At 43.3% G+C, this 27197-nt stretch overlaps 1 protein-coding gene across 1 annotated transcript in view; it reads right to left on the bottom strand.

Moving 5' to 3' along the window:
- Positions 1-8738: 8738 nt before the first annotated feature.
- C4H11orf54 (chromosome 4 C11orf54 homolog) overlaps positions 8739-27197 on the bottom strand; it is a 30789-nt gene continuing 12330 nt past the window's right edge. The window contains exons 4-9 of the mRNA XM_058663731.1: positions 22903-22976; positions 22630-22731; positions 21311-21487; positions 19457-19606; positions 13901-14017; positions 8739-9926 (exon numbers count right to left, since the gene is read on the bottom strand). Coding sequence (XP_058519714.1) covers positions 9753-9926; positions 13901-14017; positions 19457-19606; positions 21311-21487; positions 22630-22731; positions 22903-22976 — 794 coding nt within the window. The 3' untranslated portion in view covers positions 8739-9752. The remainder of the gene's footprint in view (positions 9927-13900; positions 14018-19456; positions 19607-21310; positions 21488-22629; positions 22732-22902; positions 22977-27197) is intronic.

Genomic DNA, 27197 nt, shown 5'->3' with positions numbered 1-27197 from the left:
CACAGGCAGGACCAGTGAGTACAACTTCCGGTGAATCCCTGCGCAGGGTCGGACAAACATCCGTGCTGTTATTAAGAGGCTCGGCCAGCAGCTACAGGAGAGGAAGGTTTTATGTTCCGGAAGAGTGTTTGGCGGAACTCTTACCCGAATCGGAACTTGTCGTAAGTTATCAATTAACCGTATAGTTTGAGGGAAATCATAATGCTAATCGCCACTTAAAATTATACTACACAGTGTTACTTTGATAGTAAACAGTGCCTGTCTTCGTGCCAGCGCGATGGTTGAATTGCCTAATCTTTTTGCATGCACTGGGATCCCATAAGGGCAACGCTTCTATTACCGGCAGCCCTGCTTCCCATCCAGCTCCCTGCTTGTGGCTTGGGAAAGCAGTCAAGGACAGCCCAAGGCCTTGGGACCCTGCACCTACGTGGGAGACCTGGAAGAGGATCTGGCCTCCTGGCGTCGGATCGGCACAGCACCGGCTGTTGTGTTCACTTGGGGAGTGAATCATCGGATGGAAGATCTTCCTCTCTGTCTCTCCTTTCTGTATATCTGACTTTCCAATAAAAATAAATAAATCTTTTTAAAAACTGTATAAGGAATCCTATTGTTTTACCCCATTCTATTTTTATGTATCTGAGAGAGACATTTTCCATTGGCTGATTCACTCCCCAAGACCCTGGAGTAGTCAGGAGAGGGCCTATCAGGCCAACATTTGGAACCACCACTTCATTAGCAGCCATTTGGGTCTGAACCGGAGCCGGGACCCAAACTAGGCACCCTGGTGTGGGATTTGAATGTCCTAAGGGACTGTGCCAGGCGCCTACCCTCACGGGAGTACATCATTTATCAGGAGATTCTGTGAATTTTGTCCTGACCAGGGTATATTTAGACTTTGTAATGCTTTTTTAAGGGAGCAAGGAAAATAAAGCTGCCATGGTATCAGCAACTACTAAGAGAAACTGTGTGGAATAATGTGGAAAGGTGTGAATTTTTTCAAGGGGGGAAATTATTTCTGGAAGGTCAGATGAATGTGTCTGCTGCATAGTCCTGTTTGAGAATCACTGTACTTCTCAGAAATTTCTAACACTTTGTTACTATCTTAGTGTAAGATTTGATTACTATTTATCATAGAGTTCTTGTGTCAGGTCCTCTGCTAAGTGTTTTACATGCCTTCCCCATGTAATTTTTCCTTTGAAAGCTGGTCATCCTTCTGCAGTTGCGCTGGGGTGTCAGGAATCTCTTCTGGGCTGCCTCACACCCCTGTGGCTGGGATGAGGATCAGCTGATCTGATTCCAGGCTCAGCCGGTTGGTTCTACTTCAAGTTCCAAGTCTAGAGTTGACTCAGATGCTATCTTAAGCTCCTTCTTGGACCAGTGGACTTGCATAGGCTTTGTGCTCATAACAGAGGTACCGAGCCTTCCCTGTGTTAGTCACATGGCCATGCTCTAAGGCCAAGCGTGGGGAGGGGACACCCTCAAACCATAGCTACATGGCAAAGGGATGTGGATAATGTGAAAACCAGGGCCCAGCAGCGTGGCCTAGCAACTAAAGTCCTCGCCTTGAAAGCGCCGGGATCCCATATGGGCGCCGGTTCTAATCCCAGCAGCTCCACTTCCCATCCAGCTCCCTGCTTGTGGCCTGGGAAGGCAGTTGAGGACGGCCCAAAGCTTTAGGATTCTGCACCCGCGTGGGAGACCCGGAAGAGGTTCCAGGTTCCCGGCATCGAATCGGCGCAGCACCGGCCCGTTGCGGCTCACTTGGGGAGTAGAAACATCTGATGGAAGATCTTCCTCTCTGTCTCTCCTCCTCTCTGTATATCCGGCTTTCCAATAACAATAAAATCTTAAAAAAAAAAAAAAAGAGAAAAGAAAAGAAAAGCAGCACCAACGGTTAATTCCATATGGAAAAGAATCCGGTTATATCCCCTATCTTATACGATGAAAAAAATTCAAAAAATATATGAAAATGTAAGTAGAAAGAGCACTATCTTCAAAAAGGAAATTCATAATGTCTTTGATACCAAAGGGTTAAAAAGTAACAAAATCCATCTGTTGCCTACAGGAGACACATTTCACCAACAAAAATCAGTGGAAACTGTATCTCATGGATTTTGATTTTATTGTTGTTATTATTTTCATCTCCTCAAAACACTTTCTTCTGATTAAATTCTTCAATGACTCATAGGTCATACAGTCTAGCCCAGCTTGGTGTGCCCAGCCCCAGTCCACACTTGCGCCAAGGGAGATTGCAGCCATATCCAGATCAGAACACAGCCCCTACTCCAGCCCCCCCACCCTTCTGTGGGATTCCCAACCCAGCAAGGGTGTACTCTCATAGCTCCTCAACCGAGTCTATTCCCAGCCCTAGATTGCACACGTGCCAGTGGGTGCTCTGACCCAGTTGGCTTAGCCCCTCACCTGTCTCAGCCTTTGCCTTCGATGCTGTGCTGTAGTATCCCTGCCTCATGCAGACCAGTTGGTGTAAGAGCCGAGGTCGGAATGACATGTACTGCATCCTGATTTGTTCTTTTTGTAAGTTGAAGTTTGCTTGGCCCTGCCCAGTCCACCCCCTTCCAGTTGCAGCTCAGCACACCCCACATCCTATTTTAGGATGCACCTTTGGGTGCTGCCTTGACCTGCCCAGATTGCTATAGGTTCCTTTACCCGTAAGTGATGGCAGGTGCCATGGTCACTCCTAGGTTAGCCCATCGCCACCCCAGCTCGTGAGCTAACCTGTGGTGCCGGAGTCCAGCTCCAGCCGAGGTTCGGAGCTCGGGAAGGGTGCGTGGATGAGGCGTGAAGAGAGAAAGAAAGGAGACGGACCACCAGATTCCTTGATCGTAGTGGACAAAGCGAGAAAGCTGTCTGCTTTATTTATACAGAAGCAGTACAAAGTTTTTTCTTAGGGGCATATTAACATAGCTTCAGGGGGGCACAATTTACAACTTCCTGAGAAATGATTGAGGAAGGATTCCATATTCCTTGCTTATCTTGGCTTGTCAGTCTTCATCTGCTCTCCTCAGGTCTGGACTATAACCTAGGCGCCGCCTGTGTCAACCAGACCCCTATCTTGTATGAGTTAAAAGGTCTGGGGCCTTGGTCTATGGGGATCGGGGTTATTGACATTAGTTGGCCATTAGGTCTGTAAGCTCACACAGTTTGTTAAAGCAAGGGAAATAACAGCGGAAAGAATTGCAGTTAGCAATGAGCTAAGTTACTCTATTTAAGTTTCAACTCTACAATGGATGAGCGAGTGTTTCCAAAGACAATTCTACAAATTATTTCAGTATTAGGCAAGGCATTATCCATACCAACGTTGCAACCAAGAGTTTTTCAGTAGACAACACATCTTATGCAGTAATACACTCCTAATACAATTCTTGTTCTACAACTTATCTATCACTAAATGGGAGAAATACATCAAGAGAGAAAAAACATGAAGATCTAAGACAAAAAGTTATAAACATTACATTCCTCCACAACTGCAGGTTCTACAACTTCATAAATGATCAAACAATAATCAAAAATATCTCTTGATGTTAGTGAAATCACCCTGTATTTCCTCTAGCTAAAAATTTATGAAAACAACTAAAACAGCTACATTTTCTATATTCTAAAGAATTGCAAGGACAGGCTAACCTTTAAGACCACAGTAACTATATTTTTTGCCTTAGCAGGATAGGCTTCAGGGTTACAGTAGCTATATTCTTCGTCATAGCAGTATGGCCTTTAGGGTCATAGTAACTATATTCTTTGTCATAGCAGAATGACCTTTAGGGTCACAGTAACAGGATAACTTTTAGGGTTCCTCTTATCAAGCCATTCCCCAGAAAGCATGATAAATATCTGGGCCAGATTTTATGGCAATGGGTAAACAGCACAGGCTTAATTATACTCCTGTGTGTAGTTAAAGGCCCACTCACCAGGACATCCTCAGTAACATTAACTCTTAAGCTCATGTTGGTTGTAAAAGCCATCTCACAGGGGCAGACAATGCCTCAATAGATTACATAGTGGGGTGGTTGAGAGTCCATGCGAGGGGGAGTGAAAACTGCGTTAAGGTGGTCAGAGATGAATCCACTTAGCCCTGCTAAGCAGCTGGTAGCTCCCCGGGCCCTGCCAGTCAGGGAGCTGTTCTCTTCACACCTTCGTGTTATACACACCTACTGCATGGCCTCCATCACTGTGGGACTTGTATTTCCACAGGGTTGGGATCACACTTCCCCCACAGAGTCTGCCCCCGGACCAAGTTCTCTCGTGTACTGGTTAGTGTCTTGACCCTGTCAAATGTGACCAGTGCATCTCAGGATTCCTAAGTGGGCTGGTGAATTAGTCTACCCCAAAAAGATGGATACTCCCCTTCAAACCATCAGGTCTCAGTCCCCATGCTTGCCCAAAAGTTTCATGACCCTGTTACTGGGAATCACCCAGAATTCATCTCTCGCCTACACTAAAACTGGCCTTGTTCATGGGTGTCCCTAGGCAGCAATTACATATCCTAAAAACCCCAGAGCTGACCGCTGGGCGGCCAGCAGGCAGAACCTGGCACCACTTGATGCACTGGCCTCCCAAAGCCAAGGACTCAGTTACTGCCTTTCGGCAGTGGCTTTGGCCTGAGTCCCCAGCATGGGGTCCGCCCGGCAGGGGCACCCCCCTCAGCTGCCACACTGCAGGGAGCTGCAAGCTGCCCCCAGTTCCAAGGCCCGAAACCTATCTCTTCTCTTTTATTCTTTGTACCTAATGTTCTTCAGGATGTACTTCCATACGTCAACTTTATAAAGATGTCTTCCTAACTTACATTTAAACCTATTGAATTTTCTTGGTAATGATTTTTTTTTAAAGATTTATTCAGTTTATTACAAAGTCAGATATACAGAGAGGAGGGGAGACAGAGGAAGATCTTCCGTCCGCTGATTCACTCCCCAAGTGAGCCGCAACGGCCGGTGCTCGCCGGTCCGATGCCGGGAACCTGGAACCTCTTCCAGGTCTCCCACGCGGGTGCAGGGTCCCAAAGCATTGGGCCGTCCTCAACTGCTTTCCCAAGCCACAAGCAGGGAGCTGGATGGGAAGTGGAGCTGCTGGGATTAGAACCGGCGCCCATATGGGATCCCGGCGCTTTCAAGGCAAGGACTTTAGCCGCTAGGCCACGCTGCTGGGCCCAGTAATGATTTTTAAAACTGACTTCCATGCATTTGAAAGGTAGAACAACAGAGGTAGACATTTCCCACCTGTTGGTTTACTCGCAAATGTCAGTTACAGCCGGGAGCCTGTAAGTCCATCTGGATTTGGGGAATTTTGAATGGGCTTGGATGTTAGGTGTGTGGAGGGATAAGGTGCCAGGTAAGCGCACATTCCAAGAACTTGGGACCCTAGTGGGTGGGCAGAGCTCCAAGCCAGCACATTGTCCCACTGAAACACTTGGCTTAGGAAGCAGGCTGTGGAGCACATGCACTCCTCGGCACAGGGAGTATGGACTACTCGAGGAGGGGTAGGGGGATGTATGGGAGGGACCACTGAGGGAGCATGAGACTGAGCACTTTGGAGAAGTGAAGCTGGAGGACCTTTTTGGGTCAGACTGATGTACTCACCCACGAGAGACCTGAACTGGGCTAGTTAGCATGGTTCACCTACAACCTCCACCCACCAGCACACACTAAATCTAGGGCTGGGGCAACTTGGCAGGGCTAGATCGCAGTACCCATTAGTGAGTGTCAGAACAGGGGACAGGTAATGTGAAGCTGGACCGTGACACTAACTAGCACGCACAAGAACCAGGTCTGTGGACAGATTCTGTGTTGGATATGTGGGCTCACCCCTGTGGAACTGCAATTTCCACTGGTTTGCTTAAGAGCTGGGGTAGTGAAGGGCTCAGCTAGGCATGACCATGGATCCCCCTGACAATCATGGGTGCTGGTTTTGGGAACAGGCCAGGCTGGTCCAGGTTCCAGCACCCACAGGTACACACAAGAGGAGGGTATGGGGTTGGGGGGGCCTGGCTGCAACATCCACCAACTCATACAAAGGCTGAGACAGAGGAGGCTGACTATGCTGGGTACAGGCCTAGCACCTGTTGACAAATGTGATATCTGTGTCTGGGAGTAGGCCTGGTACGGGATCTTGAGAAACTCCCCCAGTGAGCAGTAACTCCCACTGGTGAGCATGTGATTCAGGCCTAGATATTGGTCAGGCCTGGCAAGGTAGTTTCACCATTCAGTAAGTGTGTGGTTGGGCGGAACTGGGCAGGGCTGGGCCAGACATTAGCACAATGGCATGTGCAGGAGCCAAGCTACAACACCTGCTGACCTACATGTAAAGTAGGTTAGTGGGAGAGTCAGGCTGGGCTAACCATCTATATCCACTGATGCATGCATGAGCCAGAGTAAGTACAGGCTAGTTGGGCTTTGCCACAGCAGCAGCTGGCAAGTGCTGGGACCAGGGGCAAATCCTGTCAAGCTAGACTGCAGATCCACCTGCAAGATGTAGGACTAGGAGTGGGCCCAGAAGGCAAATGGTGCACCTCTCTGATAAGCTGCAACTCCCACTGGTGAGCATGAGGACCAGAACTTAGGGTGGGCCTGGCTAGACAAGTGGTGGCACCAGGTGGCATAAGTGTGGGCTGGATCGTTGGGTCAGTTGGGTTGAGATAGGCTCCAGTGCCCATTTATGTGTACAAGAGCTGAATGGGATGTTGGACAGACTAGACCAATCTGCTGCACATACTGGCATGCACAGGAACCAGGGTTGGTGGCGGACCTAGTGGGGGGTTATTGGGAGTTGCTCTGATTAGGCTGCAGTTCCTACTGGTGTACATGAAGGCTGAGTGTGTTGGGCAACATTGGGCTGGGCTACAGCATCCATTGGTTGGTGTAAGATATGGGGTTGGAGATAGAACTGACTAAGCAACTACAACCACCAGTGTGTGTATAGGCTGATGTGGGTGATGAACTGAGTTAGTCCTCATACTGTCAAGCACACACAAGAGTCAGATCTGGGATCACTTCAGATGAGGTTTCCTTGGGGATCTCCCAACTGAATTACTGGAATCAGAAACCCAACCATGTGAAGAATTATAGGATCTGAGGTCTGACCATGGAGTGCATGTGTCAGAACTAGGCCTGCTCAGAGTGGCTAAGAAGGAGTAATAGATAGCATGCCCGAATGTGCATGGAAGACATTGGAAGTCCACTGAGGCATGCAAAGGACATCTGGTACCATAACAGAAAAAGGAAAGTAGAACAAATTGAACAACTGGGCCCAGCATGGTAGCCTAGTGGTTAAAGTCCTCACCTTGCACACACCGGGATCCCATATGGGCTCTGGTTCTAATCCCGGCAGCCCCACTTCCCATCCAGTTCCCTGGTTGTGGCCTGGGAAAGCAGTCGAGGACTATCCAAAACTGTGAAACCCTGCACCAACGTGGGAGACCCAGAAGAGGTTCCTAGCTTCAGATCAGCTCAGCTCTGGCCGTTGTGGCTACCTGGGGAGTAAATCATCGGATGAAAGATCTTCCTCTCTGTCTCTCCTCCTTTCTGCATATCTGACTCTGTATATCTGTACATCTTTCCAATAAAAATAAATAAATCTTAAAAAAAATTGGGCAACTACCCCAGCTAAGCATTGACAGCAAAAAGTTGGACTATGTCAGCCAGTGGACCTTGGAAGGATTTCGTCATCCTTGGATCAATGAGATTGACAGCATGTCAGAACTATCGACACCACCTCAGAGCATGCTTCATGTCAGGTACGCTGGATTGACATTGGGTGGCCATTTCCCATCCCCTGGTGCTGATGCGTTTGGGATGTTAAGTGTGGTTTCTCCCCTTCTTTTTCCCATTCCCCCAGGTACAGGAAGAAGGGAAAGAAAATTTGGAAGTAATAGTCTCACCCACTCTCCCCTAACCCTAGACCTTTCCCACCCTAATCAATGGTCCACTTGTGCATGCATCCTTCTCAACTATGTAAATATCCAAAATAAAATTTAAAAATCTATATATTAAACTTTCCTGGCTTTGTTATCATTACAATTAGTTATCTTGGTCCCTTGCCTAGCTTATATATCTTAGAATCAATTGACAAGACTCTATGGAAAAACCTACTGGGATTAGACATTTGATTCAATTTATAGACTTGATAAGAATTGCTATTTCTGGGCCTGGCACAGTAGCCTAGAGACTAAAGTCCTCACCTTGCACACACCAGGATCCTATATGGGTGCCAGTTCGTGTCCCAGCAGCTCCACTTCGCTTCCAGCTCCCTGCTCGTGACCTGGGAAAGCAGTTGCGGATGGCCCAAAGCCTTGGGACCCTGCAGTCACATAGGAGACCCAGAAGAAGCTCCTGGCTCCTGGCTTCAGATTGGCTCTGCTCCAGTCACTGCAGCCACTTGGGGAGTGAACCAGCGGACAGAAGATCTTTCTCTCTCTCTCTCCTTCTGTGTAAATCTGCCTTTCCAATACGTAAATAAGTCTTAAAACATTGCTAGTTTTAGGAGTGGGCCAGGCTGAAGCCAGGAACCAGGAATGCCATCCAGGTCTCCCCTGAGGTTCTCAGTGACCTAAATACTTGGGCATCATCTGCTGCCTGCCAGGAAGTGAATTACCAGGGAGCTGGGACATAGCAGCGTATGTGAAGTGGGCATCCCAAGCTGCTCTAATTCTCACTCCATAAACTTCATTCTTTTAAATTCAGACAGTGATGATCTAAAAATAATATGGACACATTTATATTCACAAGATGTTATAAAGACCATCACAAATTGTATTTTTGTATGCATAATACTAAGGTGCTCATTTGCATATTACTGACATTATCAAGATTAGAATTGATTTCCTGCTAATAATTTGTACAGACCAATAAGGAAAATTTCAACCATTACAATCAGTAAAATAACACAATTTTATGTTGAAAAAAGACATGTTAGCAATAGCCCTGATTATAAAATACAAGGGAAATTCAAAAAGTTTGTGGAAAATGGAATTAAAGGATAAGTTTATTTTGGTGCAAAAAATTTAAGATCTATGCATAAATTTTCACAAGTGCATTTTCTATGAACTTTTTGATTGTCCCTTATGTGGTCATGTTAGTATTTTATTTGATGTTTTTTCCTTTTTCTTCTTGCAAATAACCAACAAACACTATTTTCAACTGGCAATCCAGTAATGGGAAAAATCATAGCTAACTATTTGCTGATGTTTGTCAAAAGAAAATTGCAAACTACTGGGTAGAGCTTAACTTCCCCCAAAGGGTGAATTCTACCCTGTCTACCTTGCTCCATGAAGAAACTAGTTCTAGGACAGATTTTTAAAAGTCAGTATTATTAATAGTTTTCTTCTTATTATCCAGAATATTCATTAACTGTGAATCCAAAAATGCAATAATGTTATATAAATGTAAATTATTACTGTAAAACAGTAGGAATAACTAGATGATTCTGGATCACTTTACAGGCAAAAACAAAACATTGTGTTAATATCATGCCAGTAGAAAAAGGAAGTTGGTTCAATAAAGGTATATATGCAAAAGACATTTCAACTATGTATCACTGTTTCCAATAATCTGACAGAACTATGAAATAATTCAGAATACAGTGTCAATATACGTCTTCATTTTCAAGCCCAAAAAAGAGTAGTGTTTAGGAATAAGGCCATTTCCACTGGATTGTAAATTGGTATTAGTTGAGTTAGTTAGTTAACCTTACACTTGATCTTAGCCAAAAGGCTGAAAAGTGACAGTTTATTAACCTTAAAAGATTTAATCTCGGCCAACAGAGTGGGTCTCTTTTGGCTGATCAATGCGATAGAGAAATTCTGCAGGTACAAAGTATCCCAGATATTCTACTGTGTCAGGGGTGGTGTCATAATGGTAGTGTCCACCTTCTCCATGGTTACTGAAAAAATGAGTGTGCTCCAGTCGCAGATCAAATCCCTAAGACAACAAACAAGCAATCTGTTAGTAAGTGCTTTTTTTTTAGTACAATCTGTATAAAAACGAGGGTGATTTTTAAGTTTATTTTACAATAACTATTTCCTTACCTTTAAAATTGGTAATACATTCACAAGATTCCAAAATCAAAGGATGTAAAAGGAAATATCCAGTAAAATGTATGTTTCCCTCTCTTACCTGATCACTTCTTTTTTTTGCAGGCAACCAAGGTAAGCAATGTCTTATATATAAATTCAGAAATGTTTACTTTTATTTCTTCTACATATTGCTTTTTTCACTTAATAATAGAGCTTTGAGTTCCTATATGTCAGGTGCATAAAAAAAGCTTCCTCATTCTTTTGCATCTACAATGAATTGCACTAAGTCAGGGCAATTTTTTAATTTTTAAAAATGTTTTATTGGAAAGTCAGATATACAGACAAGAAGAGAGACAGAGAGGAAGCTCTTCCATCCATTGATTCATTCCCCAAATGACTGCAATGGCCAGTGCTGCGCCGATCTGAAACCAAGAGCCCAGATCCTCTTCCAGGTCCCCCACACGGGTGCAGGATCCCAAGACCTTGGGCCGTCCTTGACTGCTTTCCCAGGCCACAAGCAGGGAGCTGGATGGGAAGCAGGGCTGCTGGGATTAGAACTGGAGCCTATATGGGATCCCGGCACGTACAAGGTGAGGACTCTTCTAGGCCGCCATGCTGGGCCTGAATCTGGGCACTTCTAAAAGTCCACAAAAGGCTGGTATTGTGGTTCACAGTGGGTCACGCCATCACTTGGAATGCCAGCATCCCACAGTGGTCTGCCAGTACAAGTCTCAGCTACTCTACTTCCAAGCAAGCTGTTTGCTCATTCATCTGGCAAAGCAGGAGAAGATTGCCAGAGTACTTGGCTGTATCAGTCCAATTAGGAGACCAGAGAGAGTTCTTGCTCTTGTTTTTACCTGGACTACACTCTGCCTGCTGTTGTGGTCATCTGAACTATTGGAGGAAGATTCTCATTCATTTTCTAAAACAAAAAATGGATAAACTTAAAAAAAAACTGTCATGGAAAATAGAATTTAAAGATAGTTTTAGAATAGGTGTTTAGTGTAGTGGTTAAGACTCTATTTGGGGAAAAGAGAGGGAGAGACAGACAGACAATGCTGTTTGGGAATGCCAGTGTTGTGGTGCAGAAGGTGAAGCAGCTGCCTTTACTACTAGTGTCCCATATGGGCACATCTGAATGCCAACTGCTTTGCTTCCAGCTCAGCTCCCAGAATGTGTCTAGGAGAGCAAGCTTGGGCCCTTGAGTCCATGTGGGAGATAAGAGTGAAGCTCCCGGCTCTTGCCTTTGGCCTGGCCCAGAAAGCCATTGAGGCCATTTAGGCAGACAACCAATGGAGAGAAGATCTATATTTCTCCCTCTCTCCCTTTCAGATAAATAAATCTTTTTAAAATGCCATTTGGAATGCCTGAATCCCACACACTGACTGCATAAATGCAACTTCCTGGCTCCAGTCCGGTTTCCTGTTACTCTGCACCTGAGAGGCCATACACAATGCACACTGATAGGTTGGATCCCTGAAACCAGTAGGGGAGACCTGGATTGGATTCTGGTCTGGTTTCAGCCTAGCCCAGATTTAGCTTTTGTAAATACTTTATGAATGAACCAGCAGCTAAAAGATCTTGCTCTCTCTCTCTCTGTCTCTCTTGATTTTTAGATAATTTGTGTTAAAGCAATAGATATTTATTTTGGTCCAAAAAGGTTTGAAGTCAATTCATAGTTATTTGTTTAATATATACTTTCTGCAGATCCCTTGTATGTACATATCTCTTCTCAATTGACATTTATATTATTTCTAGCTCTTCTGCTATAGTAGCAATGTTGTCACTGATAACCTTTTATTAACTAACAATTTTACAAAATTATGCATTCAGTTTAGAAAAAAATTCTAGGAGCCATGGTGTGGCACAGTACCTTAAGCTGCTGTGCAACAATGGCATCCCATATCAGAGCACTAGTCTGAGTTTTGGGTGCTCTACTTTTTTTTTCTTTTTAATCTATTTACTATTTGTACTGGAAAGGCAGATCAGATTTATGGAGCAAAGGAGAGACAGAGCTTCCTATCAACTGGTCCACTCCTCAAATGGCGGCAACGGCTGGAGTTGAGCTGATCCGAAGCCAGGAGCCAGGAGCTTCCTCTGGGTCTCCCACAAGGGTATAGCACCCCAAGACTTTGGGCCAACCTCTACTGCTTTCCCAGGCCACAAGCAGGTAGCTGGAAGGGAAGTGGAACAGCCAAGACATGAACTGGTGCCCATATGAGATCCCAGCGCACACAAGGTGAGGACTTGAGCCAAATACTCCTTTTTTGAATTCATTAATAGGAAGCTAAATCAGAAACAAAGCACAGTGCTGATTTAGCTTCCTATTAATGAATTCAGAAAAGGAGTAGAACATAGTGCAACTTACTGTCCTGCTACCCATGTGAGAGATCCAGATATACCTTCTGATTCTTGGCTTTAACCTGACCCACCCTGGCCTGCTGCAGCCATTTAGACAGTGAACTAACAGACAGAAGATTTCCGTCTCCCAAAATACGTAAATTAATATTTTGAAATAAAGAGTAGAATTTAAAATATGTAATGATTGAATCAAAAGATATATTTTTGGCATAATCTCTGTGTATTTTAAGTGGGTAAAGCAGTGCCTACAGTGTCAGCATCACATACGGAGCTGGTTCAAGTCCTGGGTGCTCCACTTTAGATCCAACTCTCTGCTAATGACTTGAGAAAATAGCAGGAGCTAGCTTAAGTGTTTGTGCCCCTGCATCCATGCGGGAGACCTGGAAGATACTCCTGGCTCCTGGCTTTAGACTGGCCCAGTTCCAGCTGTTGAGGCCATTTGGAGAGTAAACCAACAGTTGGAAGCTTTTGCTCACTCTCCTTCCATCTCTCTCTGTAGCTCTGCTTTTAGAATATTCTTTGATAGTTTTCTTTGAATATGTCTATATTTTTTTCTTTTTCACATAGGGCTAGAACATAATACATAATAAATATGATAATAATAGGATATCTGAAATCTGAATTCTATGTGTGATTCTGCAGTGAAATAATATTTGACTTTGATGTTTTTAAAAATGCCTGGTCTTTTATCTTTTTTTCTTTCTATCTTTTTAAGGATTTACTTATTTGAAAGGGTGACAGAGTGGGAAAGATAAAGAGATCTTACATCTGGTAGTTCACTCCCAAAGTGCCCTCAAATAGCCAGGATTAGACGAGGCTGAAACTAGGAGTCAAAAATTTTTTTTTTAAGATTTGTTTATTTTTATTTGAAAGGTGGAATTGTAACAGGGAGAGAAGCAAAGACAGAGAGATCTTCCATCTGCTGCTTCACTGCCCAAAAGGCCATAACAGCTGGCTGGCACTAGGGCAGGCCAACGACAGGAGCATGGAATTTTCTCCAAACTACTTTCCCAGTCGCATTATCTGGGAGTTGAGTTGGAAGTAGAGCAGCTAGGATTTTACTTGCCACTCGTGGGATGGCAGTATTGCATGTGGCAACTAAACCTACTGTGTCACAATGCTGACCCCAAGAGTCAGAAATCTGAACTAGGTTTTCTACAATATGGCAGGTATCTAGGTTCTTGGACCGTTACCCTAGGCTCCCATGTGCATTCGCAGGAAGCTGGATCGTAAGTGCAGAATAGTTAGGACTCGAACTAGGCACTGTCCTATGGGAAGCAAGCAGCCAAGTGGCAGCTTAACTTGCTGTGCTATAATGCTCCTACCTCTGTCTTTACTTTTTTGAAAAGTAGAATTGACTCATAACTTAGGGAGGTGATTCACTACTTGCTCCATTATCTTTAAGATGATTTTAGAGCTTACCCTAGTTCCTGAAAAACAACACCTCAAAAAGTGTTTAATTCTAAACAAATTCTAAGCAAACATTATAAAGCTCCAATACAAAAATCACAAACTTACTGGATCTCTGGAGACAAAAACTGGTAGACAAACCAAAGGAGCCTTCATCTCATAAAAATGCAACCATTTATTCACATCTTCATCAGAGTTCAATGGGCAGGTAGAAAATTCTCCAGGCTATAATGAAAGATTATTATACAGGTAAATACTCTGAATATTACCAAGAATTTATAATGTTTAAAGTATATAATCTCACTAAGTTAACGTTTTTTTAAAGATTTATTTTATTTTTCTTGGAAAGTCAGATACACAGAGAGGAGGAGAGACAGAGAGGAAGATCTTCCATCCAATCATTCACTCTTTAAGTGGTCGCAACGGCCGGACCTGAGCAGACCCAAAGCCAGGAACCTGGAGCCTCTTCCAGGTCTCCCATGCGGCTGCAAGGTCTCAAGGCTTTAGGCAATCCTTGACTGCTTTCCCAGACCACATACAGGGAGCTGGACCGGAATTAGAACTGGCGCTCATATGGGATCCTGGTGTGCAAGGCAAGGGCTTTAATGCAGGGCCCTAAGTTAAACATTTTAAGCTTTCTTATGTGTTCTACTGGCTATTTTATCATCCATGAAATTATGTACTACAGTTTTGAAAAGTATAATCAATCAGTATATACAAATTAAAACTAATGCAAGGGTAAATAAAAGAATATATTATTACTGTCTTTTTATTTTGTGTATTACAAAGCCTCTCCATTTTCCTGTGTATATATTTGCATCCTAGTCCCAAATTTTGTTTCTGCTACCCATGATGAAAAATTTTAAAAAGCAAGGCACCCAAAGTGGATAAAAGCATTGAAAAGGATGTAATACTTAAGAATAAACATGGGCCCAATGCGGTGGTCTAACGGCTAAAAGTCCTCGCCTTGAACACGCCAAAATCCCATATGTGCACCAGTTCTAATCCCGGCAGCCCCACTTCCCATCTAAATCCCTGCTTGTGGCCTGGGAAAGCAGTCAAGGATGGCCCAAAGCCTTGGGACCCTGGGAGCCTGCATGGGAGGTCTACAGGAAGTTCCAGGCTCCTGGCTCCGGATCGGCATAGCACTGGCTATTGCAGTCACTGGAGGAGTGAATCAACGGACAGAAGATCTTCCTCTCTGCTCTCCTCCACTCTATATATCGGACTCTCAATAAAAATAAAATCTTTTTTTTGTTTTTTTTGTTTGTTAAAGATTTATTTATTTTTTATTGCAAAGTCAGAGATATATAGAGAGGAGGAGAGACAGAGAGGAAGATCTTTTGTCCAATCCGAAGCCAGGAGCCAGGAAATTCTTCCAGGTCTCCCACGCGGGTGCTGGATGGGACGTGGAGCCACTAGGATTAGAACCGGAGCCCATATGGGATCCCAGCGCGTTCAAGGCAAGGACTTTAGCTGCTAGGCCACCGTGCCAGGCCCGAAAAAATAAAATAAATCTTTAAAAAAATAAACTTAACCAAGGAGGTGAGAAACTTAATAGGCTGAAAATTATAAAACAATTCTGAAACAAATTAACAATTCCAATATGTGGAATGGTATTATGCTTTTAGCAACTGGGCAAGTTAATGTTATTAATATGTCAATATTATTTAAGGGAGGGTAAACAATTGACACTGTTGAGACCAGCACAGTAGCTTAATGGCTAAATCCTTGCTTTGCATGCACCAGGTTCCCATCAGGCACGTGTTTGTATCCCTGCTGTTCTGTTTCCCAGCCAGCTCCCTGCTCGTGGCCTGGGAAAGCAGTGGAGAATGGCTCAAAGCCTTGAAACGCTGTGTCCCCATGGAAGACCTGGAGGAAGCTCCTAGCTCCTGGCTTTGGATCAGCTCAGCTCCAGCCATTGAGGCCATTTGGAGAGTGAACCAGCGGACAGAAGATGTTTCTCTATCTCTGTCCTTCTCTCTGTATATATGCCTTTCCGATAAAAATAAAAATGAAATTTAAAAAAAATGATATGGGCCCGGCAGCGTGGCCTAGCGGCTAAAGTCCTCGCCTTGAAAGCCCCGGGATCCCATATGGGCGCCGGTTCTGATCCCGGCAGCTCCACTTCCCATCCAGCTCCCTGCTTGTGGCCTGGGAAAGCAGTTGAGGACGGCCCAATGCATTGGGACACTGCACCCGCGTGGGAGACCCAGAGGAGGTTCCAGTTTCCGGGCATCAGATCGGCGCACACCGGCCCGTTGTGGCTCACTTGGGGAATGAATCATCGGATGGAAGATCTTCCTCTCTGTCTCTCCTCCTCTGTGTATATCTGGCTGTAATAAAATGAATAAATCTTTTAAAAAAATGATAGTATCCTTATCAAAATTCCAAAGACTTCTTTTCAGGAATAGAAAAATTCATTCCAAAATTCATTTGGAATGTATTTACTTAAAGACTTTTTTACTTAAAAGGCAGAGTTACAGAGAGAGACCTCTTCCTTCTGAAAGGTCTCGCACATGGGTGCAAGTGGCCCCGCTCTTGCTGCCTGCCCAGGTGCATTATCAGGGAGCTGAACTCTCAGTAAAACAGCAGAGACTTGAACAGTACTCATGTGAGATACTGTCATCATGAGCAACAGCTTAACCTGATGCACCACCATGCTAGCTCCATCATTTGCAAATGTGAAGGGCCAGGAATGCCCCACGCAAAAAAAAAAAACTTTAAAAAGAAGATGCAAGTCTCACACTTCTTAACTTCAAAACTTCATTCCAAGTTATAGTAATCAAAGCAATGCAACATTACTCTAAAAGCAGACATTACAACAACAAAATAGAATACAGAGGTCAGAAATACAACCGCATATATGGCCAAGTGATTTTCCACAAAATTCCTAACACCAGAAACTGGAGAATGGAGAGTCTTATCAACAAATGGTGCTGGGACAAATGGATATCCACATGCAAATAAGTGAAACTTGTGTCCTCATTTTATACCGTATACAAAAACTAACCCTAAAAAAGAGCAAGGACTTAACCGTAAGAGCTTAAACTTTTAAAACACAAAGGAAAAGTTTCAGTAACAACAGATTTGTCCATGATGTCTTGAAAATAACACTGAAAACATAAACAATACAGGGCCTGGCACAATGACTCAGTGGCTAAAATCCTCACTTTTCACACATCAGGATCCCATACTGGCGCTGGGTCCTGTCCCGGCTGCTCCACTTCCCATCCAGGTCCCTGTTTATGGCCTGGGAAGGCAGCAGAGGACAGCCCAAAATCTTGGGACCCTGCAACTGCATGGAAGACCCGGAAGAAGCTGCTGACTCCTGGCTTTAGATCGCTCAGCTCCAGCCATTGAGGTCACTTGGGAAATGAACTAGCAGAAAGAAAATCTTTATGTCTCTCCTTCTCTCTTTAAATCTAACTTTGCAATAAAAAGAAATAAATCTTGGAAAAAAATTTAAACTTTTGAGCAACAAAGGACAGTCAACAGTGACAAAAAACCTAGGAAATGGGAGACAATATTTGCAAATTGTATATGTAAGTGATTAATTTCCAGAATATATAATGAAATCCTTCAAAACTAAACAGCCCAGTTAAAAGAGGGGCAAAGGAACTGAAGATTTACTTCTCTATAGAGGATACGTGAATAGCCAATAAGAAGGTAAAAAGATGCTCAGCATCACTAATCAGGTAAATGCAAGTTGAAAGTACAATGAAATACAACTCCCCACCCAAAAGAATGGCTATTATCAAAAAAAAGCAAAGAAGATGAAAATTTGACAGTGGTGTGGAGAAAGTAAAGCCTTGGTGCATTGCTGATGAGAAAGGGCAATGCTGCAGCCATTTTACATGTGGAAATGACATGGTGGTTCCCCCACCCCCAAATTAAACACAGACTCATCATATGATCCAGCGGTTCTAGTCTTCTCAGTGAATGCCCAGAATGACTTAGAGCAAGGACTGGATGAGATATCTGTACGCCCATGAACACAACAGCAAATAACTAATTATATACAACCACCTCTGCTGTGCACGTACAAACCATGTGTAGTTTCTCTGTGCTATGTGTTTCCCAATAATTTAAAAAACTTTTGTGTCAAAATAACCAAACCTTTTAATTCCATTTTCAGGAACTTTTTGAATTATCTGCATATTAGACAAGAAAAAAGAACTCTAGCTAAACCTTATCTCACAATATGATTTACAGGTTCTTTTTTTTTCATTTAACTTTTTTTTTTTAAGATTTATTCATTTTATTACAGTCAGATATACACAGAGGAGGAGAGACAGAGAGGAAGATCTTCCGTCCAATGCTTCACTCCCCAAGTGAGCCGCAACAGGCCGGTGCGCGCCAATCCGAAGCCAGGAACCTGGATCCTCTACCGGGTCTCCCACACGGGTGCAGTGTCCCAATACATTGGGCCGTCCTCAACTGCTTTCCCAGGCCACAAGCAGGGAGCTGGATGGGAAGTGGAGCTGCCGGGATTAGAACCGGCGCCCAGATGGGATCCCAGGGCTTTCAAGGCGAGGACTTTAGCCGCTAGGCCACGCCGCCGGGCCCTCATTTAACTTTTTAAAAAATATATTTATATAGTTTTACTGAAAAGGCAGATCTATAGAGAGAGAGACAGAGAGAAACATCTTTTGACTTCTGGTTCTCCCCTTGTGGACGCAATGGCCAGAGCTGAGCTGATCTGAAACCAGGAGCCAGGAGGCAGGATCCAGGAGCTTCCTCTGGGTCTCTCACAGGTGTGCACAGTCCCAAGACTTTAGGCCGGCCTCTGGTGCAATCCCAGGCCACAAGCAGAGAGCTGGGTGAGAAGTGGAGTAGCTGGGTCATGAACCAGCACCCCTGTTGCATCCTGGTGCATACAAGGTGAGGATTTAGCTACTGAGCCATCACACAGGGTAGTGGCTAAAGTCCTAGCCTTGCATGGGCCAGGATCCCATACAGATGCCATTTCATATCCCAGCTGCTCCACTTCCCTTCCAGCTTCCTGCCTGTGGCCTGGGAAAGCAGCAAAGGGCAGCCCAAGGCCTTGGGACCCTGCACCTGTGTGGGAGACCAGGAAGAAGCTCCTGACTCCTGGCTTTGGATCAGCTCAGCACCGGCCGTTGCGGCCTCTTGAGGAGGGAATCAGTGGATGGAAGATCTTTCTCTCTGTCTCTCCTTCTCTCTGTAAATCCGCATTTCCAAAATAAATAAATCTTTAAAGAAATGTTAGAGTATATAAGCATTTGTTTAGGATATCTCCTTTAAAAAATTATTTGAAAGTCAGTGAAAGAGAGAGATCTCTCAGTTACTGGTTCATTCCTCCAAATGACCAACTCAGCTGATGCTGGGCTAGACCAAAGCCAGGAGTCAGGAGCTTCATCTGGGTCTCCCTACGTGGCAGCAGGGGCCCAAAGGCCTGGCCCTCTTCTCTCTTCTGCTGCTTTCTGAGGCACATTAGTTGGGAACTGGATGGGAAGTGGAGTAAAGGGACTCTGGTTCCCATGAGGGATCCCAGCACTGTAGGCAGTGGTGGCTTAACCTGTTAAGCTACAGCACTGACCATGGGATGTCTTTAAAGGTAGAATTTCCAACACATATTTTAAAATCCGAAGATCTTAAGAGCATTCACATGAATGCATGCATGTACACATGGGTCCTTACCATGATGTGAGCCTTTATTTTTCCATTCTGAATAATGAAAGTGCCTCCCATTCCTACAGGTTTGTCTCCATAATGTTTCTCCAGAGTCTGTCTCATGCAAGTTACAAAATTAAGTTGTCCAGTTCTTCTTTTGGCTTTCACCTCAATGACCTGCAGAGGACATAAAAATGCCTACCATTGATTAAGCTGCAAAATTTTACATAAATTACCAGAGTAAAATTATAATTTAATGCCAATGCACACAATGCCTTGTTTATTTTTAGCACCCAGGTTTGTGTGAATAGTGTCCGAGTTCTCCTGTGCTGATCAGTCAGCTACCGACACACACACACGAGTAATATACAGGCTACTCTACACACAAGGCATCCTCAGGCTGCAATCTACAGACTCTACCTTATGTGACAAGGTCGTAAGAGAGCTGAGAACTCCTTGGCTTAAAAGGATTAACCTCAGGCAAGTGGGAGTGAGGGAGATGTCATTTTTTCTTCTCTACTACATTCCCCCAAAGCAGTTAAAGTGGTTTCTATGAGTACTCACAGTTGCTGAAACTGAAATAATCTTTTTTTATGGGAAAAAAAAAGAGAAAGAAAATAGGAAGTGAGGCATTAACTCGTATCTTCTTGCTCTAATGTCTAGATACCACCATTTCTGTCTAGCACAATGTATGATCAGCTGCATGGTTTATACAAGTAACTAAAGCCCCCAATTAATTTCCTATTACCATTTATTTAGCCAGATAAAAGTAATATTTACTAAATGATACATTTAAAAATTTTTCAAAATCTTATTTTTTTAAATTTATTTTTATTGGAAAGTCAGATATACAGAGAAGAGGAGAGATCTTCTGTCTGTTGATTCACTCCCCAAGTGGCTGCAATGGCCAGAGCTGAGCCAATCCGAAGCCAGGAGCCTAGGGCCTCCTCTGGGTCTCACACGCGGATACAGGGTCCCAAGTCCTTGGGCCGTTCTTGACTGCTTTCCCAGGTCACAAGCAGGGCTGGTGTCATGGATCTGCAGGTTAAGCCCCTGTTTGTGTGATGCTCATATCCTGTATGAGGGCACTAGTTCCAAGTTCAACTTCCTCTGACTGGGCCAGAGAAGGCAGCAGAAGACAGGGTACACATAATCTATGTGGGGCAACCAGGATTAAATTCCTGGCTTCTGGTTTCAGCCTAGCCCAGCCATGGCTGATGTAGCCAGCTGGTGTGTGAAGCACTAGCTGGAAGATCTCTGTCTCTGTCTAGCCCTCTCCTTGTTGCTCTGCCTTTCACATAAATAAATAAATCTTTTAAATTAAAATATTACATTAGTCTTGGGTTTTATCAAGTTTTAGAGTTTGAAAAGTCCACATTTGAGGTGCTTATAAGTAGGTCTTTGTATATCTGTGGTGGTGTTATTATTATTAAATGTGTCTATTTGAAGAGACAGAAACAGGGGCTCCCATTTGTGGGTTACTTCCCACGTTCCTACAACAGCCAGGGACAGAGGCTGGGGAGAGGCGGGAACCAGGATTGTGATGCAGGTCTCTCACCCAATCACCTGAGCCATTGGCACAGCCACCGAGGTCTGAAAGAGCAGGCAGCTCCAATCAGAAGCAGGACCAAGGAGCCGAACCCAAGGATGGGAAGCAGGTATCCCAACCAGCAGCCTAACCAGGGGGCCAAGTGCTCACCTCTCCTTAAATTATCCTGAATCTCAGTTTTAAATAAAACTCTGCTTTCATTCTTATGAATCTTTTATATCTGGCTTAAAGAGATCTGATATTTTCCTTAGCAAAACTATATTTGTGGTAATAAAAGTTTAAATTTTTAACGGAGGACATTTGGAGAATAAAGCTATTATGGACAAAATCACCTTGCCAGGTTTGCCCTCACTGGCAAAAAGATTGGCTAGTAATGCACACCCAAAATCATCATGCTTCTCACTGTATTTCTCTAGTAGACATCCTCCATCTGCAGGGTTAATGCAAGCAAAGTAACTTCCATTCACAGCAGGTCTGTGTTCACTTTCTGCTTGAACAATTGGCATGAACTGAAAACAAAATAAGAGAATTAGTTAATCTTAGTATATCTATGCAGAGAACACATTGACCAAAAAAGCAACATGTATATATATATATATATGTCACAGATCTATCATTTAGTATATATAGCATGTAGTAATATTTACTATTGTAGTAATATTGTAGTAATATTTACTATTTACTATAGTAATATTTACATATATATATATATATATACATATATATATGTCACAGATCTATCATTTAGTATATATAGCATGTAGTAATATTTACTATTGCAGTACAAAGATATAACATATAACCATTACTTTGCATCTCATGAATGGAAGAATAAATGATCTATTAAGTCTGTCCCTCTCTCACAACTGTTACAACACATACACTAGAAACAACTATTAATTTTTATAAATAACCATCATACTACTCTGATAGCTTCTTCCTATTTTGTCTGCAATAGGAAATTGACTAGGTCATTAAATATTCCATTCACTACTGATCCAAAGGTACCAAAAGACAAAGATTTATAAAGAAGCAAGGAAACTTAAGATGTAAAAGGATAAAAATCTTTTATAATTCAGAACTTTCAATAGAATACCCCAGAATCTATGCTTCAAAAAAATCTGAGACAGGCCCAGTGCAATAGCCCAGTGCCTGAAGTCCTTGCCTTGCATCTGCCTGGGATCCCATATGGGCACCAGGTATAATCCTGGCTGCTCCACTTCCCATTCAGCTCCCTGCTTGTGGTGTATGAAAGTAATTATTGGACGCTGCACCCACATGGGAGGCCCAGAGGGGGCAGCTCGCTCCTGGCTTCAGATCGAGCTCAGCTATGGCAATGACGGCTAGAGGATCTTTCTGTCTCTCCTCTCCGTAGATCTGCCTTTACAATAAAATAAATAAATAAATATTTAACATAAATAAATTAAAAAGAAAAATTTTAAAAATCGGGGACTAGAGTTCTGCACTCCACTCCAGCTGGACAGTTGGAGCACATGCTATAGTTCAGACCCATATTATATGGTACTAAGTCTACAGGGAAATACAGTATCAGACACAATTCATAAGAAGGGTAGGGTTTCCTCAAGTATTAGAAAGATAAGCCAAATGTCAAATCAATAAAATAAGATACAATAATTATGTATATACTGACCTCAGAATTGAACCCAAGAGTTTGAAATGGGCCTGCCCCTGCTCCAAGAATAAATGCTCCAGGCAGTTTGATTTCTTTTGCAATCTTGTTCAGGTCATAAACCTATGAAGTGGGAAATACATTCAAATAACATACAAATTGCCTACTTTTTATTACTGAGTCAGCACTTCGCTTCCTTCCCACATTGGTCAGTGGGTCTTCTTACAGAAAACAGAGGAATGAATTCAACTTCCACACTCTCCATGTGAATATGAAGAATAAAAGCACACTTACTTTTGTTTTGTTTACAAGAGGCATTAAGTAAGGCACACCTCCCACTTCTGCAATTCTAGTTTTCCCACAGATGCCTAAAAAACAAAAGCCATCTTGAAAATAAGCAAACATTCAGCTGAAGTAGAAAATGCCAGAAGATGCTAATTGAAGAGTGTGGAAACTTTAAAAAAAAATTATTTATTTGATTTTCTGGCAGCTTTCCCAGGCCATAAGATGGGAGCTGGATAGAAAGTGGGGCAACTGGAACACAAACTGGTGCCAGTATGGGATGCCAGTTCCACAGGCAGAGGCTTAACCTACATGCCATGGCACTGGCCCATGTGACATTTACTTAAAAAGTGAGAAAATCACAGACACACATGTATCATATTCAGGATAATGTGCAGGGAGGGAGAAATGTGGCAGAGAGATGCTTCTACTTTCATCTTGTGTCCTCAGGGAGAATGCACCCCTGCCCCATTGCCTGGATTCTTCTGGCCTGGAAAGGGGAGTGGTTACCAGGTCCTAGTTGAGGGGTAGTACATCTTGCCAAAGGGGTCATTTGCTTGACAGGTAGGCAGACAGTATTATACAGGGTAGGGAGAGTAAGGCTTCCAATTCATGACTCTAAGCTAGCTATCTGCCTACTCATTTCATTTCCCCCTTGGAGATTTCCGACTCTATTCTTAAGGGTTGCTGAAGGATGTAGGTTCATCTCATCTTCCATAGCTACTTCCAGCTGACCAGGGGCGTAGATCCTGCATGTCCTGGGGTTGGAAATCTCTCCCTATCTCACCTAATGGGTCCATCTCATGAGCTGGAGAACTTTCAGCTGGTGACAATGGCTGTGTCCCCCACATGATGACTAAAGCTGTGAGAAGTCAAGTAGCACACAAGGTCCTCAACTGGTTCACAGCAGCAGCAGGCTGACTTATCATTCACGTGCACCTGCATGGCACGGTCCTCTTAGCACTGTGTGCTCTATTGCCAGGACACATACCCCTGGGCTCTAGTTGCTAAGATCAGAGTTCCTGTTGTGTCTGACACCAATTGAACATGAAAGTCAAGGATTCTTGGTAATGCCAAAGGACATCTGTGGGGTCTTCCCCCGGGACCCTGGCCTAGCACAGTGATGTACCATGGGTACAACCACCTAGAACCTGTCAGACCCCTGGCCTCCACTCCCAGACCAATGTGGTGGTGTGCTAGGAGTGCACATGCCAACGACCCTATCAGGCCCCTGGCCTACTGCTCCCAGACTGGTATGGTGGCGTACTGTGGGTGCATGCCTAGGACCCTGGACCATCTGTGGGGCCCTTTCCAGAACCCAGCCTCAGGCATCTGGCCTAGCATGGTAGAGTATCATGAGTGTAGCTTGCCTAGCACCTGTAAGGCCCTGATCTGCCCACTCCCACACTGGGGCAGTGGCACACCTCAGGTCCCCAAAGTCAGGCCACTAGCTGTATATTTAGGTCTCTTCCTGCCAAAGTAAATCTCTTGCAGATTTAATGTTGAAGAATAGACGCAACTATGCTGGCATACTTGTATAGTTAACACACATTTGGCATGAATGAGGTGCAGAATACCAGCCAGCTATTGGCTGCTTTTCTCTCAGCAGTGTACAAGGCAACCTAAGCAGCTGACTTCCACTGTTGTATAACTTCTTCATTTGCAGGGGACTGCAAGATACATGAAACTATTACTTTGGTTTTGTATTATCCACTGGTTTCTCCAATATTATGATAACCACGCATGACTTGATATGGTTGGTAGTATAAAGACAACTGAATGTTGGTGGGCTCTAATTGGGGTCAAAATACAAATTGGAAGATGTTTCTAGAATTAGTTTATAATGCCTTGTTCCTCTAAAAATATGATTCCTATAGCCTTTTTTTTTCCTAAAACTATTTAACTTAAGATATTTTGTTCTGGTAGAATACAAGTTCTTTGGTTCTCTTCTCTCTTTTTAAAAAATTTTATTTTTATTTATTTTAAAGGCAGAGCAGAGAAAGAGTGTGAGCTCAGATCTGTTAATGGTTCACCCCACAAAGCCTGAAACAGCTGGAAAAGGAGCAGGTGGAAGCCGAGAGCCAGGCGCGGAAGCCCAAACACTGAGCAACCACCAGCTGTCTCCCAGAATGCACAAGAACAGAGACTTGGAGGGATCCAGGACTCAGCTCTGATACTCAGATATGGAATGTGGGTATATCCCAAGCAGTATGAGAGGGGAGCAGAATTCCAGTCCCTGTAATTTTACAGCATGTGGGGATCACACACTCTGGGGTAAAAATATTGTATTTGGGGCTTTCTAGGATACAGTGGGAACTGCGCATGTTGCTGGGAAAGAGAGATGAAGAGGACTGATGCACAGTGGGCTATGGAAAGGTGGGGTGAAGGTCTCCATGTGTAGCATGGATATTTCCAGGCAAGTCCTTCTTGCATAAAAAAGTCCACTATGTGACGCATTCCTAAACCCCAAGCACATGTTGGTGTGGTGACACTTGATGAGACTGGCCAAATTGTTTTAACACTTTCTCTAAGTGGACCACATCAGTTATATGGCCTGCAGTAATGTCCTCAGGGTTTAGTAGCCTTGGGTCTTGCTTAAAACTTTTCTTGGGACTAGTCAAAACATTGTGGTTTCTCCTGGCAGCCACATATCAGACACTGGAACGGTGTCCCCAGGAAGGGAATGGGAAGATTTCAGGAGGCAAGGCTAAGAAATTCGTCAGAGAGCTGACAGGAAACTAACAGGCAACAGAGCTCAAGGAGAACCAGCAAATTGCTCGTTATCAAGACACTTTATGTGGAAAAGAGGCTAAAATCAGACTTCTCCATGCATAGCAGATAGCTTTAAAAGCCAACGGAGAAACTTGATATGGGGCCATGTACCATCCATGGTGCTGTGGCACCTTCCTGCAGTTATGGTACCTTATTATGCTTCAAATTTCCAAAGTCACAATATGCTTTTTAGTGACCTCATTTCGTCAGAAGTGGAAAGAAACAGACTGTCAAATCAAATTCTAATACTTGATTCTGAAATTGACTCTCAGAAAGGTATTGTGCAGAATTAAACGAGAAAGAACAACTGGCTAGGATGCAAATGAAATCTGTAAACTACAACAAAACACCCTTAAAGAACTGCAAGAGAAAAGGAGTCAAGAGACTGCCAACCATCAACTTCAAGTGTACGAATTATGCCAGAGACTTGAGGAACTAATAAGCAAGTAAAAAGGCTTACAGAATTAGAAAAGAAAAGTTATAGCAAGGTGGTTTAGAAATGGGAGCGACTGATCTTTGAAATTGAGGAGATAAAAAAAATCATTCAAGACCTACAAGCTCAAGTGAAGTCTACCAGAAAAACTGAAGAACTTGTGGATCAAATGCAGATAAGATTCAAATGAAATAAATTCAGATTATTATAAAATAATAAGTAAAATAGGATAAAATAAGAAAATTCAGATGAGATCTGAATAACAAATTATCTTCTTCAGAAAAAAAGGGAAATGTTCTGAGACAAGAACCAAATTAGTAAATTGCAAAGCTAGACAAATCTAATGTGTACACAAGAAATCAAATTCTTATGTTTTGAAGGAAAATGATCCTGTAGGAGAATAGGAAGATGAAATATTTGAATCACAGCATCATGTGATGCTGAAAATGAAACAGACTGAGTAGCACAAAACAGGATAAGAATCTCCTCGAAGACAATCTGAAACTTTAAAACCAAGTTTTAGAAAAAGAGAACTCATTATTGCATATCCCTCAAAAAGAACTTGAGCTATCACTTTTGAAACAATGAACATGAAGGAGTGCAAAATACAGCTGCAAGAAATATGAGTGCACATTCAGAATTCAGTCACTTGAGACATGAAAAAGCGACAAAGGAACACACATATACTTGTAGTGTCACTAAAAAGGAAATTACTGATAATTGACTCAGAAGTTGCTTTTGATCTTCAAAAGGAAATAAAAAGGTGGTTTTGATTTTTGAAAATATAACACTTCAGATGGAAGAATTTATTCCTCACATTTAGCTGGAAGAAAGCCTTATTGAAGAGGCTCCAAAAATAGAAAAAGAACAGCTAACAACAGAGCTCTGCTGCTCTGAGCAAAGGCCCTTGGAAGAAACACACAGGCATGGGAAGATGACCAAAGAAATGTTTGACTGCATCTAGTCTGGGCAACTGTACCTTACAACTAAAGTGGGAGTTTTTCACTTAGGGTCAGTCAATGGAAAGATGCCAAGGTGTCAGAACTCAGAAACAATATAGAACAGAAGGAAAATGCCAATAAGGAAACTAAGCCTGCCTGGC

Source organism: Ochotona princeps, chromosome 4, assembly GCF_030435755.1.
Source record: "Ochotona princeps isolate mOchPri1 chromosome 4, mOchPri1.hap1, whole genome shotgun sequence".
NCBI lineage: Eukaryota > Metazoa > Chordata > Mammalia > Lagomorpha > Ochotonidae > Ochotona > Ochotona princeps.
Note: the sequence above shows the minus strand (reverse complement) of the source record. Positions and strands in the feature narration are given on the sequence as shown.